At 39.1% G+C, this 17576-nt stretch overlaps 1 protein-coding gene across 3 annotated transcripts; it reads left to right on the top strand.

Annotated features, from left to right (window-relative positions):
* The first annotated feature begins 357 nt into the window (after nucleotides 1-357).
* Nucleotides 358-16299, top strand: LOC146681000 (poly(rC)-binding protein 3-like). 3 transcript variants are annotated; one of them, XM_085447742.1, is made up of 12 exons: nucleotides 358-523; nucleotides 660-683; nucleotides 784-816; nucleotides 907-1023; nucleotides 4850-4981; nucleotides 5293-5421; nucleotides 8443-8517; nucleotides 10872-10913; nucleotides 12849-12927; nucleotides 13427-13479; nucleotides 14150-14319; nucleotides 15067-16299. In XM_085447742.1, the coding sequence occupies exons 1-12, from the start codon at nucleotides 449-451 to the stop codon at nucleotides 15119-15121; spliced, it is 984 nt and encodes a 327-aa protein (XP_085303868.1). In that variant the 5' UTR covers nucleotides 358-448; the 3' UTR covers nucleotides 15122-16299. The 3 variants fall into 3 exon arrangements, with proteins under 3 accessions (XP_085303868.1, XP_085303866.1, XP_085303867.1); XM_085447740.1 differs by having other exon boundaries at nucleotides 8443-8586; nucleotides 13421-13479; XM_085447741.1 differs by having other exon boundaries at nucleotides 784-855.
* The last annotated feature ends 1277 nt before the right edge of the window (nucleotides 16300-17576 follow it).

Here is a 17576-nt window from a genome sequence, read left to right as displayed (position 1 = left end):
CACTGTGGATGTAAGAGCCCAACAAAGGATACATGTTTACAGCTATAAACTCTACGTGCAGCACATCAGTATTAAAACCACGTTAAACATGAATTGCCCCGTTTAAATAAATAAATACAAATAAAAAATAAATTTTTACAGATTTTACGTACTTTTTAAACACACATCAAATTTTAACACAAAAAAGTAGAATTTACTGGCATTTTCTGTTTCTTTTACAGTGTGGGTTGTAGAAAGTGCTCTGATAGGTCAAATTTAAATTAGGGAATGGCTGCCCTACACTAAGTGAAGCAGAATAAATTAAAATGAAAGCATCAAGCATTTTTGCATGTCTGCGTTTCTTTTACCTGGCAGGTGACCGGTTGGCTGACTCTACCATCACACTCGCATTGGCCCTCGACTTCCTCTGTCACGTGAGCACGCCCCTTCCTTCACATCCAATCCCAACATGGAGCCCATTAAGGTCCAATCAGAAGGTGGACTGAATGTGACCCTCACCATCAGGCTGCTGATGCACGGCAAGGTACAAACACACGAATTCAAACTTGTCTTTTCTTGTTCTGCTTCTGCTTCCAATTATCTGTAAAAAGAGCAAAGAAAACAAAGACTAATTTCAAGGAGCCCATGGCATCTAACATTTCTTTCTGTTGTTTCTGCAGGAGGTTGGAAGCATCATAGGAAAGGTATTTATCACAAGCACAACAAGCAGAGCATGTAAAGCATGATAACGCCGGTGGGAAATGCACAAAACATCTCACTGCTCTTTCTCCCCTTTGCTTTCAGAAAGGAGAGACAGTCAAGAAAATGCGTGAAGACGTAAGAAGAATTTTTCTCAAACTCTTGTTAATTATTTTTGTCCTATAATCACGTATTTAATGCTTTTTTGCTCTCTCTTTCGCTCTAAAGAGCGGCGCCCGTATCAACATCTCAGAGGGGAACTGCCCTGAACGGATAGTCACCATCACCGGGCCAACAGATGCCATTTTCAAGGCCTTTGCCATGATAGCCTACAAGTTTGAAGAGGTACCGTTCATTATTTTACACCACAAAGAATCTGTTTTTAAAACAACAATAAACTTGGTATTATTTAAGCACTGATTTCAAATCAAATTTGAACCATTTTCCTCTATAAGATTTTTTTAAAATGGCACATTTTAAAAGAAAAATTAGCAAATGTAGCAACATTTTTACTTTAACATCTTAGTGGTTGCATTCAAGAATCTTACAACTGTATGTAAAGTAATGGCGTAAAGGCTTTATGTGCATCTGAGTGCGACCGTACTTATGAGAGAATCCAGCACCACAGGCCGGCTTTAGCACCTGCACTGACTCATTTCCAGGTGGAATACAAAGCAGCTTTGGCCCTGATATGTAGGACAGAAATGTGCTGATCTAACCTTGCAACACCCTCTGAAAATGGGCCAGTGCTGTGTTTTGATTTGGGTGCCATATCAGCATACTTTCAGCCCGACCGAGCCAAGTGTCTCCATAATACAATAGATAGACTCAACCACTTATTATTCAGGCGCTGCACACAAGTGCAGCTTTAAGTAAGTGTGGAGATTTCAGGGTCAGTTGTCGTACTACGACGCAAACACAAGTCACTTGATTTTGTTTAACTCTGCAACTCAGCTACACTCACATATTAGTGTAGTCAAGGTGTTATCGATTATGCCTGAATTCACTGTATAGTAAGTGTGAAGGTACGCACATGCAACGCTTACCAAATTATTAGAACCCCACCCCATGTAAGGTTTATGTCCCTGTAAGGGTTAATTCACCAGCATGTGCAGGCTCTTTAATTTAAATTATAGTTTTAATGCTAAAAATAAGAATTTTCATCACTCTTAATCAATTATCCATGAATGGAGTCCATTTACAAAAAAAGGTGAAAAAAGGCAAAGCACATTTTTAAAAAAAATATTACAGTCTTTGCTCAATAATGATACGTTTAGTTTTAAACGCGTTTTTGACAGATTTCTGAAATATTTCTCTTTTCCTCCTTTAATGACAGGTGGTAGTAATCACTGTACTTTGTACTTTTACAACCCCCATTAAAATAAATGTTGTGTTTGCTCTGTGTACTATAGGTGAACAGGGACTACAGAATGTTAATCATTTAAATGCTCTATTTAAGTGAAAATATTTCACGGACTGCATATTAAATTGGCAAACTGAGAAGCTTTTTATTTTTTATTTTTTAGGAATCATGGATGTCACGCTCTCTAGATAAGAAGATCTGTATTGTTATCAATGATAAGTTTAAAAGCCAGAATCTGTGATGCTAATTGAGTGTTGTGCCTGCAACAATGCAATTTATATGCATTTATACAGGGCTTTACTCAAAGCACTATTATGCAGAACTTTGTTCACAGCTAGCTTGTGGGAAATACATGTAGGCACAGGAAGATCATCTACTCCACACAGAAAGGCTCCAGCCAGGTGAGGCTTGAAACTGCTGCCAGCGGACGTGGTATTAGCATGCAGCACATCTGTGAAGGCCCCATTAATGCTAAACAAAGCACACAGGTTTTAGAGCAACGCTGCCAGCCAGACAAAGTGTTTTTCACCGACGTTGTTGCTTATTTCAGCAAGAATATGCAAAACAACAATCGCATATCCCAGCAGCAGATCTTCATAGAACTTTTCAAAGTTGCAGAAATTTGACTTCTCAATGCCAAAACACTTGAAGTCTGGTACAGTGGTCCCTCGCTATAACCCGGTTCACTTTTCGTGGTCTTGCTGTTTCGTGGATTTTTTTGTGCAATTTTCCATGTTTTGTTTTTGTTTTTGTTTTTTTACGGCACATTGTGTTCTGCGTCCTGATTGGCTGTAGACCATTGTGCAGTGTCTCCTGTACAGTACAGAATGCGTTCGGCTTGTCAAATTTACATAAATCTTCTATCGCTAGCAGTGTGACTCTGAAGTGCTGTACTGTATGTTTGTAAGTTTTCTCCCCAACAAACACAACAATGTCGACGAAACGTTTTGCACCGTCAAAGGAAGCCACGGGTGCTTTGGTTTCATTCTATAATACTGGACTTATTTTTCTACGAAGGTTTGAACTTTGAGAGTGTGTAAACAAAAGAGAAAAGTGTGAAAATGTTCATGCCTGTCTGAGAAAAGTGTATAAAGCTTGTAGTGAGGGGTTTTACAGCCTTAAAACGTCTATAATAATTGTAAGAAATAAAGTTGGCGACTTCGCGTATTTCACCTATCGCAGGTTATTTTTGGAACGTAACTCCCGCAATAAACAAGGGACCACTGTATCATTAAAAGCCCCTACCTTCACCCTTTCACCTTTTTTTCTCCTCAAAAGAAGTCATATGCACATGATTTGGACATGCATTTGCCCATTAAACTTGTAAAAATCCTGCATCTGTCACGGCGGGGTGCGCCGATGTGTGCGGAAACAGGACCCAAAAGCAGATGATGACGAGGAATAGTAATGATTAACAGAAAAGTGAACCTTTATTGCGATGACGACAGGAAATGAACCAAGAGACCAAAGCAAACAGGCAAAACACTAAGAAACAAAACACTAAGCTGGCAAAACACTAAGAAACAAAACACTAAAGGTACTAAGACCAAAAACTATAACTATGATTGAGGTGGAAAATAAACAGGCTAAGACTATGACTATGACTGTAACTCTGGTGAAATAAACAGACGAACTGACAATGGCATGAAAAAAACAAAAGGCTTAAATACAGACATGAGGTGATCAGGGGAAGTGGCGACACATGGGGGAAAACAGCTGACAGACATAAACCTAATGACAGGACCAGGAGAGGAAAGCTAAATACAATGAACAAAGAACACATGACATTGTCAGAATAAAACAGGAAATGACAACACAACTTAACAGACCTAATACGTGATGAAATAAATAGAAAACCCCAAAACATAGAAAACCCAGGAACAATAACTGCCTAAACTAAAGGCAAATAGGAAATGACACAAACTAATAACATATCAAAAAATACAAAGAAAACTCAGAGTGCTGGGTCGGAGACCCAGCCTGTGACAGCAACCACAGCTGTCTCTGCCACAAGGGCATAATGGTGCATGTTAATTATGCTATTACATAATAAACCGGGGTAATACACGAGATCATGACGGCAGAAATAAAACAATCGAGACTTCCATGTGTGGCAATCATACATTTACATGGTTCTATGATAAACTCTTTTTCAGTTTCCTTTACTTGATAAACAACTTGGAGTTAATTTTAGCTAAATGCAAAGGACGAGCTTTCTCTTGCAATAACTAGACTTAATTATATTTCTTGAAATAGGATTTTTGGACAGTGTATCAGGATTTTATGCTTCAGTGGCACTGATTTATTTAAGTAAACTCTCTTACGGCTCTGGCAGCCAAATTTGCCTTTTTGCACTGTCATCTCAACAGGATACCTTCTGTTAGTGCTTCATTATTAAATAGGATCATATTAATAATACTGCTTTGGTCAGTTTCTACTGCTGTACACTGGCTGTACAGTACCTTATAAAATAGATTAGGTGGAAAATATTATAATTATAGCCAACAGATAAAATGGTCAATTTTAAAGTAGCATCATACTGAAATACAGAGGCTTTAACCCTGTTTATTAGAACAATATTAATAAAAGCAGCAACTTAAAAGTATGAAGAGATGTTATTGCCAAAAAGTAAACATCATTCTAGCTTTTTAAAGGTCATTTTGTGCCGAAGCAAAGAGTTTTCTCAAAGCGCTGATGGTGAGTTAAGAACCATGAAGGTAGATTTATTACAAAGCCTCCACTTCACAGACAGAAAAACACTATGAAAGTCATCGCATCTGACAAAATGTGGCCTTTCCTCGCCCGCAGGATATTATCAACTCCATGAGCAACAGCCCAGCCACCAGCAAACCCCCCGTAACCCTGAGGCTCGTCGTCCCAGCCAGCCAGTGTGGATCCCTCATCGGCAAAGGAGGCTCCAAAATCAAAGAAATGAGAGAGGTGGCAGCACATTTTTCATCCTAACGATGTCCATAAACATAAAATCAATCATGTTTTTTAAAATAATGACACTGCCAGAGGATATGCTTATATTTATCCCTCATATAGCTCCCATGTAAGCTTCCCAAATCCCACATTTCTGGTTCATGTAGTTTCCATTTAAGTGTTCAGTCTTGCAAAATACCCGGTGTGCACTGCTCCAAGAGTTCATTTTGCTCTCCCATATCGGTTTCTGCTCAGTTTGAAGGGATGCAGGCTCATGTAATGAGATGATATTAATTTTTAAAAAAATGTTTCTTTCTTGCCTCCAGTCCACAGGAGCTCAGGTCCAGGTGGCAGGAGACATGCTCCCCAACTCCACTGAGAGAGCGGTGACAATCTCAGGGGCCCCCGAGGCCATCATCCAGTGTGTCAAACAGATATGTGTGGTGTTGCTCGAGGTACGGTGAGGGGGGTGGGGTGGCCACACAGGGGACATGAAAGAAATGTTATGTAGCTGAAAATTAGTTTGATACGGAGAATTCAGAGGCTTGACTACACTTTTTAAAGTAATTTACTCCTAGAGTTTCTGCTGTATCCAAAGATTTGTTTCTAAATGTAATTGTTCACATTTAATGTATCCGCATGTTTTTATATTGTTTATGTTTGCAAGTCTGGATTATTAACATTACTGCACTGCTGCAGACACATTTCTTTGCCTTTTAGATGGCAAATGCGACACCAAGTACTCAGTACATGACGCCAGAGACGTGCAAATGTCCTGCACTGACTTAATGTTTGCACAGTCGGGAGGAAAGCAGGTTTCCATAGGTCGAAAACAGCAGCCTTAAGACCTCGTGTGTGGACTTTTGGGTGATTTTTGTTTACAGATAACGAACTGACACATCTGTAAATAGGTTCAGGCCATAAGCTGTACATAAAAGATGTACACAGTCATCATAAAGAAACTCTTTGTTTTTGTGAACTCCTATTCTGAAGCCTCAAATTTGGGGTGTAGTGCCAATTTGTGAACTAATGCTAATTAGCTGGGTTATTACAATTCATACAAAGACCGGGGACTTAAATATGGATAGCTTTAAATAAATGCTAACTTGAGGATAAAACACTAAAATTTCACTCAGGAAAAACTGAAGTACAGACTTCCTCCAAACCAGAAAATAAACCACACAGCAATCTAGTAATACCACAGTCACAATGGAAAGGTTTACTTCACTTGAATTGTATGGTAAAGCCGACAGTGAAGAAACCTTATAGAGCTCAACAGTGAGCTTCCAAAAATCCCATTCCCATTCATATTGTTCATAGGGATTTCGATTATTACCATAATGCTGTGAGTCAACTTACTACAACCTGCGACACTGTGAAACGATGATAATCTCTCCTTTAGAAACCATAACTCGGCATTACACCTATAGTCCATAAATACAGGATTTTTAAGGCCAATACCAGTAGTGATATTGATACCAGTACCAATGCCGATACTGTATTTGGTAGAAACCCAGTATATTGGACAATAAATTTTCTTTCACAGATATGAAACTCAAACAGAGTTACGAAGTTATGTGTCGTTATTTATGAATCCTTACTGAGATAATATGACAGTATAGTTCAAAAGTTACTATGCGTCATTGTCACAACAAGTCATGAATTATTATGCTTGGTCTGATTCTGCTCGTCAGCTGGTTGATCTCTTTGTGGTGTTCCAAACATGTGTTGCCAAGAGGGAAGTTGTGGAGTGCCCTCTGGTGGACAAACTATGCAACAGCAACACTCATAACAGAGCTGAAGGGTGTTTCTCCCATCTGTTCTGTATAGGCCTTTAGAAATGCCAGTACTGACATATGAGATCAACTTTGTTTAGGCAAAAACACAGTTTAGTCGTAACTTTGGGGGGAAAGAATACTCTTCCACTTTCCTGAACTGAAACAGCAATTTCTCTGTTTTGTGAAAGTCACTGTTTAAACCTACGAACATCAGGTTGGTTAGTGAGTGTAAAACTTGCGGTGACTGCAGCCAAGAACTAAGCACCATCAAAAACAATACTACAACCTTACAAACTCTGAAAGCTGTGACAATGAAAAGGAGGAGATTTAGACAGGCTGGAAGCCAATCCCATTTCTAGTGCATTATGGGATAAGTTGTTTCCTAACCCTAAAAAGTAATTATGTACATAGTCTTGTACCTCTGTCTATTTTTATTATTATTATTTTCCTGGTTTTTTTTTTTTTTTATCCAAATCTAATTTTCTAATGGTCAGCATGGCTTTACAGTGGTCATGGCTTAGATCAAGGCTTAAAACTCTTTATGTAAGGATCTTATGAAACATTAACAGAGAAAGTTCACTCCTGGAACCGGACTTCTTAAAAAAGTGGGCAGTCACTGCTGAGCTCAATCGATCACTATCTCACATTTACCCCTTATTACAAGTCAAGTGTTAAAATCCCACCCAACCTCAGTTTTAGAGTCAGCCTAAAGATATTACAATTACAGATTTAATTTTTATAGCCATGAAGTGTAGTTTATTAAATCCAAGATTAAACTCAGGATTGTGTTTAAGCTAGTTTGGATCACTGAAAGCTTTAACTTGTGATATTTATATCATCTTCTAATGAAGGTGGATGTTGGTGCAAACTTTCACAGCAATCTGTCTCATAGTTGCTGAGATAATTAAGTGTTGGACTTACCTGTGAACAGCATAAATAGCATTAACCCTTTCACGCACAGTGGTCACTACAGTGGACAGCTATTCAAAGACTGTTTTCTTGTATTTGTGTCAGTGTGTACTTATACATTAACCACTACACTGGACACTGATGTGTCATCCTGATTGAGGTTGTCATAATTCATGCATGACAGGGTTAAAGCCTGATGTATCAGTAAGAAAAATTCACCCAAAAGATCAAAGCAGGAGGCATATATTTGATGTTTTTGACAAAAGTATTGTTACCTTCTTGTAATTCTGTGTCGAAAATGGAAAAAAAAATGCTTTGGATCAAAGGGCTACACGGTATTTAGGTGTCTCTCTTTTTCTTGCACCATTAATTTGAACTATCTGCACAGCCAGTTCTCCATTGGGCCTTCATGATGGCACCAGCCATGGATACTAGGACATTTGTGACATGACTGTAAGTCTCTAGACTTAAGAAAAACAAAAGTTAAATAACAATATGTTGAGTCATCATTATCCAGTTGAAAGTGGTGTTCCAGGTAAATCCAAGTTTAGTTGTGCACTGAACCACGATTTGGACATGTAATGTCAGCATGAACGCACAGTGAAGAGCACTTTTTGTGTGGGTGTCCACAGGTTGTCTTCCCTAAGGCACTCTCCCTTCTGGTCTCACTTTATGCAACTTCTTTCTTTCTCTCTCTCTATTATTTTCTGTCTTCCCGTTCTAACACTCTCTCCACATCCCGCCCCTTCTTCTTCTTCCCCCCACTCTCTCCTCCTTTGCTCTCCTCAGTCCCCACCGAAAGGTGCCACCATCCCCTACCGCCCCAAGCCTGCCTCCACCCCTGTCATTTTTTCAGGTGGCCAGGTAAGAGCAGACCCACTGGGGGCGTCCACAGCCAACCTCAGCCTCTTACTGCAGCACCAGCCACTGCCTGTTAGTGTCGCACCAGGTTTTACTCACTTTTCCTCCCTTCCTCACTCCCCTCACCCACCCAAATCCCAACTAGCATGAAACCCTCACTGCTTTTATTTGTTTTAAAACTGTCATCCATCACCCCCAGCCACTCGAACCAGAACTGAGATCAATTGCGTTCAGCTCATCTGAGTCAGAGGATCCATCAGGTGACTTACCTTTTATTTAGTGAAAATGGATGCTGGTGCTTCTAGATGAAAATACTCTGCTTAAAAGTCTAAAAGAAAATCAGGAAAAACAAATGTTAAGCTTGATGAAGCTTGGGGAAATTAAACTTTACTCTAAAGCCTAAAACAGTAACCAAGTGACCAAGACAGGAAAAATCCTCTAGAGTAGATACTCTTGGAAACACAGCTTTTTCTTAGTTTGGAACCAACAGCAGTAAAAATACACAAATATACTACTGTAATTCTACTTCAGCCATAAACAGACATAGGGAGTAAAGGAGCTCATAGCAACAGAGCCAGCCACAATGGGGAGGCTCACAGGAGCAAGGTGTGTTGCTATATAAGGTGGTCTGCAGGGGAAGGGAAACTCAGTGGCAGCAGCTAGTGGATAGGAGTAGTATGGCAGGACAACAAATGAAGCAGCAGCTTATATTAATTATATTTTATTCATTTCAAAGTACAATTTTTTATTTTTGGACTCTAATAGAGCAGCTTTGTATGATTCACAGTTAAAAATAATCCCAGTTTATCTTATACTGAGACACGTGCAGCTCCTTTCCTTTTATGGAAATCCATTGGTCAAGCAAGCTATCTTGTGATTGGCCACTCCTCATTAAAAAACAGTAGGGTGGGGCTTCTCTGCTCAGAGGCGGCTAATGGAAAGCAAGTTTATTTGTTTTTAGAGTAATCCAAAAACTGCTTTTGAGCTGTAGGTTTTGGCTACAAGTGAGGTGTGTCTGGCTCACTTGTAGAGTGCTAAACACATTTTTAGATCATCTATAACAAAAGGAAGAAAACACCAATAATTTAGAAATCTGTCTGTTTAAAGCAAAAAAAATTTATATTGATATTTGTTAATAGTATTATTATTATTAAGACACACGCGCACAAACACAGGTCTTGCTTTTCTTTACTTTAGCTCCAATTAACTAGAGCTTATTTTTTACTATAGGCTATGTTCCCCTCAGCTTTGCTGATCAGTAGGTTGGAGGCTTTCTATCCTCTGCTATAACAGGACAATGGTGAAAACACCCAGCAAATGGCCTGGGGCAGATTCACACCTGTGCCTCTGCAACAGCCTTAGGTATATGAATCACTTGAGAAACACTGTGAGTTAAACTGGCACCCCTGCTTGGTGGTTACATCAATTATAAAACAGGGCAAAATTGTGAAGGAAAAATCTTCAGAGTCATCTAAATTAATAAATATTCACATCCAAAAAGCTTGAATTTGTGGAAACTTGGCTATATTTATATTCAGCTGTGCAAATTACTGCTGGTTGACAAGTCTATGAATAAAAAAACTGCTTCAGCTCTATGTTATTCAGGTCAGGTTTGAGTCAAAAGATTCAATACTTCCCTTTAATTACCTTTAAGAGTGGAAAAACTTAATACAGGAACCCATAACAGGAGTCCGGAGGCAGATTTTTAATTAAAATATTCAGTTATTCAAATAGTTGCAGGCAAAGTTCTTGTGGATTGACTAACTGATTAATCACTTTAACTACATTCCTGTATAGCATCTATAATTTGTTTGTTTGTTTTTAGATTTTAGTGGTTGATGTCAGACTATTGAGAAAGGCAGTAAAATATCTAAAGCAGAAGCCACAGACTTGGTGTGTTTTTATTCTTATATTAAAAATCAGGTTTGTATCTTGTGGGATAAAATTCAATTTTGCTCAGTTCTGACCTCTGTGGCTCTTATAAACCACATGTCCAATAGGACACGACACCTTACTCCCCTCAGGGTCGCTCCTCTGGTTTACTCCACACCCTCCCAATCACCTTCCTGCTGTCTGATTTGTCCCTTTTTTATTTAGTTCAACTGGATTTGATTGATGAATTGTAGGAGAACTTGACAGGAAATCTGTAATGCATGTCTTACATGTAATATGACTCATGAGATATAAAAAAACATTTAAGTCTATGTTGTCCTTGAGCTGTAGAAATGTCGACAGTTCATTTTTTTCTTGATTTATATTTTGTTTCAGTCCACTTTTGTTTATTTAGCTTTTCAGAACTTATTGAATAATGTGTCTTGTGGGATCATAACAGTGAGCTCTTCTCCTCATGTTTGCAGGCGTATACCATTCAAGGACAGTATGCCATCCCACATCCAGATGTGAGTGCCCCACGAGGCAGTCAACCTTGCACCCTCTATAACTCTGTCTCGCTGCATCCAGATTTTCTTACTTTCTTTCCACCCTTATTAATATTAATTGTTAATATTAATACAGCTTTTATTCTGATATGTTATTTCCTATGTTTCTAACTTTTCTTATTCTTGCCTCTGTGCCCTCTGATTGGCATTAAACCTCATGGGGCTTGGCCTGAAGAAGTTATCAGATTAGTCTTGAAGTTCTTGATGGACTTCAGATCGGCTCCTGACCTCCACTCCATTTCTTTTTACAATTTAATTTTAATTAAACTAACTAACTTTAATTAAACTTTCCATTTGTTGGCATCTTCAAACAAGCTCAAGACGAAGAAGAGGAAAAATGCTGTTTTTGCAAGTAGAAAGGAAACTGTATGGAATCCCAAAATGAGGAATTTTCATTGATTAAAACGGCTGCTTTGATGGTAAAGATGACTTTGAATACAAGAAGGTTTTGAAACTCTCAGTGTTCAACTCACCTCCAATTTGAGTTATTTATCTTAAAGATAATCCCCTGTGGGCAAGCACTTGGTGAGAGTGGGAGGAAAAAGCTCCCTTTTAAAAGGAAGAAACCTCCAGCAGATTCAGGTTCAAGGAGCAGCAGCCATCTGTCATGACCAGTTGGTGGTAAACATTCAAAATGTAAAGTTACAGCTGTTAGAAAATGTAAACTCATGAGCATGATTGATTTACTGACAGTCAGTGAGCGTGAACAATATCATTGACTGACATATGAAAAGGTGATATTAGGCATTAGGGGAAGGTGACATCAGGGGATTACATTGGCAAACATCCACCCATCCATCCACTATCCTCGACTATCTAAAGTTGGATCACAGTTACCTATGCAGCCTATTCCAGATATCCATTTACTGGCAACGCATTACAGGAGGTATCCAGGAGTCATCCTAACAAGATCCCCAACTCAGCTGGTTGGTTGTTCGCTTGTGGACATTCAAGGCTTCAGTTGCCTAGATAATCCTCTAATGTTGTTACCACCAGGTCATATCTCAAAGGTATTTTTCTCTCTCATTGCTTGTAGCTTTAATCACTCAATTGGAAGTTGAGAAAAGCTTATCCCAGGTCCTGTCCACTTCGCGTCACCAGTAGTGTCGTTGGCAGGTGCTTGAAGTCGTGGAATGTCATTCAAATTCTGCAGTTTCTGCTCAGCAAGTTGCTGCAAATCACTTTCAGTTTGTATGGCTTTAAGTGATAGTCACTAGTTTCATAATTTCATACCCTCTTTTGCTCTCCACACAGACTGTTTATCTGCATTCAAACAACACCTGCTTTAAAAAAAAAGGCAAATAAAAATCAGACAAGAAGCACATTACATATGGCAACCAGAATGCTTCTGCTACTAAAACTCTCATCTGTGGTCACCAGATTCTGAATGTGAACCTGTGCAGAGTGATTGATTGATTGATTGCAGAGTTCTATTCTAGAAATGCAGAGTTTCAAGAGTTTAGTTTAACAACTGCAAAGGTCTATTTCAGAACTGCAGCAATTATTTTAGCAAGTGCAGGATTCCAGGCCAGAACAGCACAGTGACATTTTATTCCCTAAACTGCAGTTTCAACATAGACTGTTCCATGTGTAGCAACAGTAACAATGAGGGGCGGGGCTTATGAAATCCTCCCAAATGCTCCAATCTCAGGCCAAGTCCTTCATGAGGTTCTCCTCTTCTTCTTCTGTCTTTCTTTCATGGTCTCTCTCTTTTCTTTCTGTCTTTGTCCTTCACCTGTCAGTGTTGTTACTTCTCCTCAGATCCTTACTTTACTCTTGTAGCATTTCGGACTGACCTTTGTGCGTGCGTGTATGTGTCTGGTGAGCGTGTGCGTGTCAGAGTGCGTTTTTAACGATGACCTCATAGCTCTGCTGTCCTCCTCCTCCCCCCCTCAGCAGTTGAGCAAGCTCCACCAGTTGGCTATGCAGCAAACCCCCTTTACCCCCCTCGGACAGACCACCCCTGCCTTCCCCGGTACGTACCCACCTACACAATGACCCTCTTCACCAAAGATCCTTCTCTCGTTTTTACCTGTAGAGACGAACACATTCTCTTCCTCCTTTTTTTCTCTTTCTCTTCTTTTCCTGTCTCTGTCCTTTCTTTCTTCTTCTCGTTGTTCTCCTCCTAATGGTCTCTGTGGTTCACTGCCATTGACATGGCCTGCTGGTGGTCTGCTCTTGTTGATGTTGAGGCTTCTTTTGTTTTTTGTTTTTCCCTTAGTTTCCTTATTGTATAGAATTGCAGTTGTCTTGGATTTTTCTTCTTCAAAAGTTAGAACTCAAATTTGTGTATTGCATAGGCTCTGCATAGGGCTGAGCCACATTCCCAGTGACATGCGTTTGCTGCTGGTTTATAGATAACATAGTATTTTATAGTAGATAATCGCAGTTTGCCTCCTTAACGTGCCAAACTGTACTTTATGTCCTTTCCCTTTCCTCCACTCTTTCTGTCTGCTTCCTGTGTTCAGCAGCAGGTCTGGATGCCAGTAACCAGGCCAGTACTCATGAACTCACCATTCCCAATGATGTGAGTACATTTGTCATGATATGCAGACACCCAACAATGCACTTTCACTCACCATTCGTCACTTTCATTTTTTCCTGACGAAAAGGTTTAACGAAACTTGCAAACAGCAGTGGTTTAAAATGAGACATTTTTCACGAAATCTGACAGAGAATCAGGTTATCCATTATCAGGCTTCAGGCAAGTCAATATTGTGAATGCTGTTGCAGAAATACTGTTGTCTTCTTCATTCACACTTATTCAGCAGTTTGGGTAATTTGGGCCCACTTTCTGCTGTTTTGTCACTCCCTAAAGCTATAATCGGGGTGAATGCTCAAAACTGCTACAAAGGAATAAATAAAACAACAGAAAGTCTGCATTAAACTGGTAAAACTGGTTATCAAAGCACAAACTCCCAGACATGCTCTGTTTTATCATCTTTTCACATGGCTTCCTGCTGAAGTTTCCAGCTATGCAATGTGACAGCAATTCAACTGCAACAATTATAGACAAAGTGCAGCCAAAGGCAGTTAGCTTTGCAAAGTGAATGTCCTTAATGGAAAAGACTTGTTGGACCTAAATAAGGAGCATCTAAGTTATAGTTGAAAAGCTGTCAAAGACTGGCCAGTACTCACACGCTCCACTGAGAATCAATCAAATGTCTCTTTTATGTCCCATCCTCTTTTCTTCCCAGCTAATAGGCTGCATAATCGGACGCCAGGGAACCAAAATCAACGAGATCCGTCAGATGTCTGGGGCGCAGATCAAAATAGCTAACGCCATGGAAGGGTCATCGGAACGCCAGATTACCATCACAGGGACTCCCGCCAACATCAGCCTGGCCCAGTATCTCATCAATGCAAGGTCAGAGATCAGTGACTGTTTGACTGCAAAAATAGTCCAAACAAAGAGAAAAATGTGAAAAACTTCCTCCTTGTGAACATGGATGATATCTTTTGAATTAGTGCCTAATTAGCTGCTCTCACTTTGTCAAGATTTTGCAAAAGCACTTTTTTCTTCTCTTAATGAGCTCTCAGTGAGTGTTGTTTGTTTATTTTATTCTTTGTTTTTAATTGCTTTTCCATCAATGTTTTGCTTTGTAACATCACATGTTTTACTACCATAACTGTTTAAAATTACATCATAAATAAATAGTAATGTGCAAGAGTTTTGAGCCATCCCCCATTTCTTTATATTTTAAATTGTATATTTAGGCTCTTTGTTTCTAGCAGCCTATCACAAAGGCAAATATTTCTATAACTCAATCTATGAAAAATACCAAAGATAAATATAAAATGGTATTTTAAAACATAAAAATGCATAAAATAGTACTTTTGAGTTACCGAACTTCAAATACATCTGTAAAAATTTTAAAAACTATCTACAGCAGATGAACAATATCTGAAAATCATGTCCTTAAGAAACTGTAAAAAATCCAGTAAACACCTGATACAGGACCTGAGCGATACATTTGGACCTTTAGAAATGGTCTCAGTTGAAGGGTGGCAGTCAATAAGCCATTTTTAAGGAAAGGAAACGGGGAAATGGGGTGAGGTGTGCTGAATTACACAAGAACTGGACTGAAAATCATTTCCAATCATTCTCCTTTAGGTTCAGAGACGTGGCGGCTATGTGGACTGACCCAACTTCCATGACCACATCCTGAGATCCCTGACTGGCTCCTCCGTTTGGCCCTTTCCAATGACTGACTACTGCAGACAACCCTGATGAAGCCCTTCGGACTCTGGCTCTGGCTCTCCGAAAACCCTGACCACCTCCCCACCCTGGTTCAAAGCACCTCAGGGAGGATTGGGTGCTCACTTTTGTTTCAGAGAGCCACATTAAATTAACAAAAAAAGAAAAAAAGAAAATGGATAACAAAAAAGAAATTCTCTGTTGCTTAGATTTTTTAGAGAACTGTTGAAGCATGTTGAATGTTTATTAGGAACAACTTGTGTTACTCTTTCTTCTTTTTCTCTCTATCTCTTGCTTTTGCTTTCTCTCTGTCAGTGCTGCGTCATAGAACATCATTTAAAAGTAAAAAAAAAGTACTAGTAAAAGACTGAACGTTTTTTGTAGGACATAGTTATTTGCATATAACAGCTGCTCAGTGATGCTATCGGTAGAGTGCGTGGTGGGATGTAGCCAAATTATCAAATTTTGATAATGTATTTCTGAAAAGACAAAAAAATTGGACTGTTCTGCTTTTGTCCTAATTTGCATCTCTGTCGAATCACTACCCATGACTCTTTGCTGCATCACATGACCCTTTCAAGCCAATGGTATCACTCCTAGAGCCTCCCTTCTCATGTTAATTTCCTAGGTTTGCATTATATTGCATGTTTTCAGTGTTGTATTGTCGCGTATTTCAGTAAGCCTGTTCCGTGTACTTCAGATGTTATTATTATATCTTTGTTTTCCTGTTCTTTTCCGCAAACTGTTTTCAGCATTTTTGGCCACTCACGTCTAGTTCTACTCCCTGTCCAGACAAAAAACCTTCCGACACAGCCTCCTTCTATCAACACCGAATATTAGTATATAGATGCATGAATGGGAATTAGTGAATAACCAGTGGCTAAAACACTGACTGAAATTTAAAATGATTGTTTACTAACTTATTATTCTACTGTATTTGTTTTTGTATGAGGACTCTTGTGACTTAGCACATTAGTCGACTACGCGGCGCTCATGCAATAGACCACTCAACACTTTACTCTGGACTGCCTCTGATGTAGGGAGGATTAGTTGGACTTAAAAGCCAAGCGTTGCGTCCAAACCTTTCGGCTTCTTTCCCTTGTTTTGGAAAAAACTTGCTAGGCTGAGAGAGGTTTCTAAAAAATTTAAACTAAGAAATTGGAGGGAAAGAAGCCAAATTTTAATGGCACAGAGGCCTAGACGTTTGGACGAAGCCAGATGGTATTTTTTGGGCCAAGGAATGTTCAGGGGTTCATTGGGGGGAACCCGTGGGGCCTGGGCGGACGTGACCACTCAGTCTCTTTTTCACGATTGTTCATCTCGTCATGTTCTTTTCATTGTCATGCGGTTGATTTTAACGCTTTAGGTTTGAATGTCATTTTATTGTCGCGACTGTGTCAGCAACATAATTGTTTTTATTTTAAAAGTAAAAAGAGGACAGGTTGGATGACAATTCCTGCTTTGCTGTTTTCTAGTAAAGCCAGCATGTATTTATTTATGGTGTGTTGATGCACTTATGAATTTTCATTCATTGATCATGAACATTAAGCTAAGTTAGTTTTGTTGTATTGTATTTAATATGAGAGGGAGGTGTGGGTGATATTTGGTATGATTCAGTAATTCAACTTCTCCCACCATCTTCTGCTGAAGATGCGCTAAAGATAATAGACAGCTTTGGGTCATCTTTACTTCTGAGTTTCAGCTAAGCTCTTTTCAGCGTTGACGCTAACAAACAGCTGTTGAATGTTATTGTCGACTCACATTATCTGCCATCCAACACAGAAACTTTCTGCATTCACAGAACGTTTGTTTTATTGCCAGTAGCCTACACTGAGCTTAAAGGAGAAGTTTAACAGTTTGGGGGAAAGCTTTTAGGGAAATATGCTTATTTCTGCCTTTTTACATTGAACAATTGATGTTTGCATGCTAAACACTGACTAGCACAAGTCTATGAAGCTTATAAGCACATAAAGACTTTTAAATTGTATGCAGCACCTTATTTATACTATTAGAAATGGTCAAATCTTTTTGCTAAGCTAAGCTAACTGGCTCCAAGCTAAAGTTTCAGATCCCCTTTTCTTTTTTTTATGTACCAGTGGTTCCTGTAGTTCATCCCACAAGAAACCATAGACAATCTAGTTGTCTCTGTTTTTCATGCTAGGTTAAGTAAGCTTACTGCTAACTTAGCCTAGCTATAAGTACACAAATAAGCATATTTACCAGAAGTGTCTATTCCTAAGACTTTTAGGTGTGTTGATGACATAAATGGACCAAATGCTGTATCAATATACTGAAGGAGGCATAGTCAGTGATAATTCTGCAATAATTCTTACATTTTGATGTGAACTCAAGTAGTAGTGATAGAAATGACATTTGGGATTCGTGTTTCTTTTTGTTTTCACTTGTCATAGCTTGTATTCTAATGG

This window comes from Copadichromis virginalis, linkage group LG23, assembly GCF_057382275.1.
Source record: "Copadichromis virginalis isolate Kocher_CV1m ecotype Utaka linkage group LG23, C_Virginalis_male_GT1.1, whole genome shotgun sequence".
NCBI lineage: Eukaryota > Metazoa > Chordata > Actinopteri > Cichliformes > Cichlidae > Copadichromis > Copadichromis virginalis.
The sequence above is the reverse complement of the archived record's forward strand: the minus strand, read 5'-3'. Positions and strand labels throughout refer to the sequence as shown.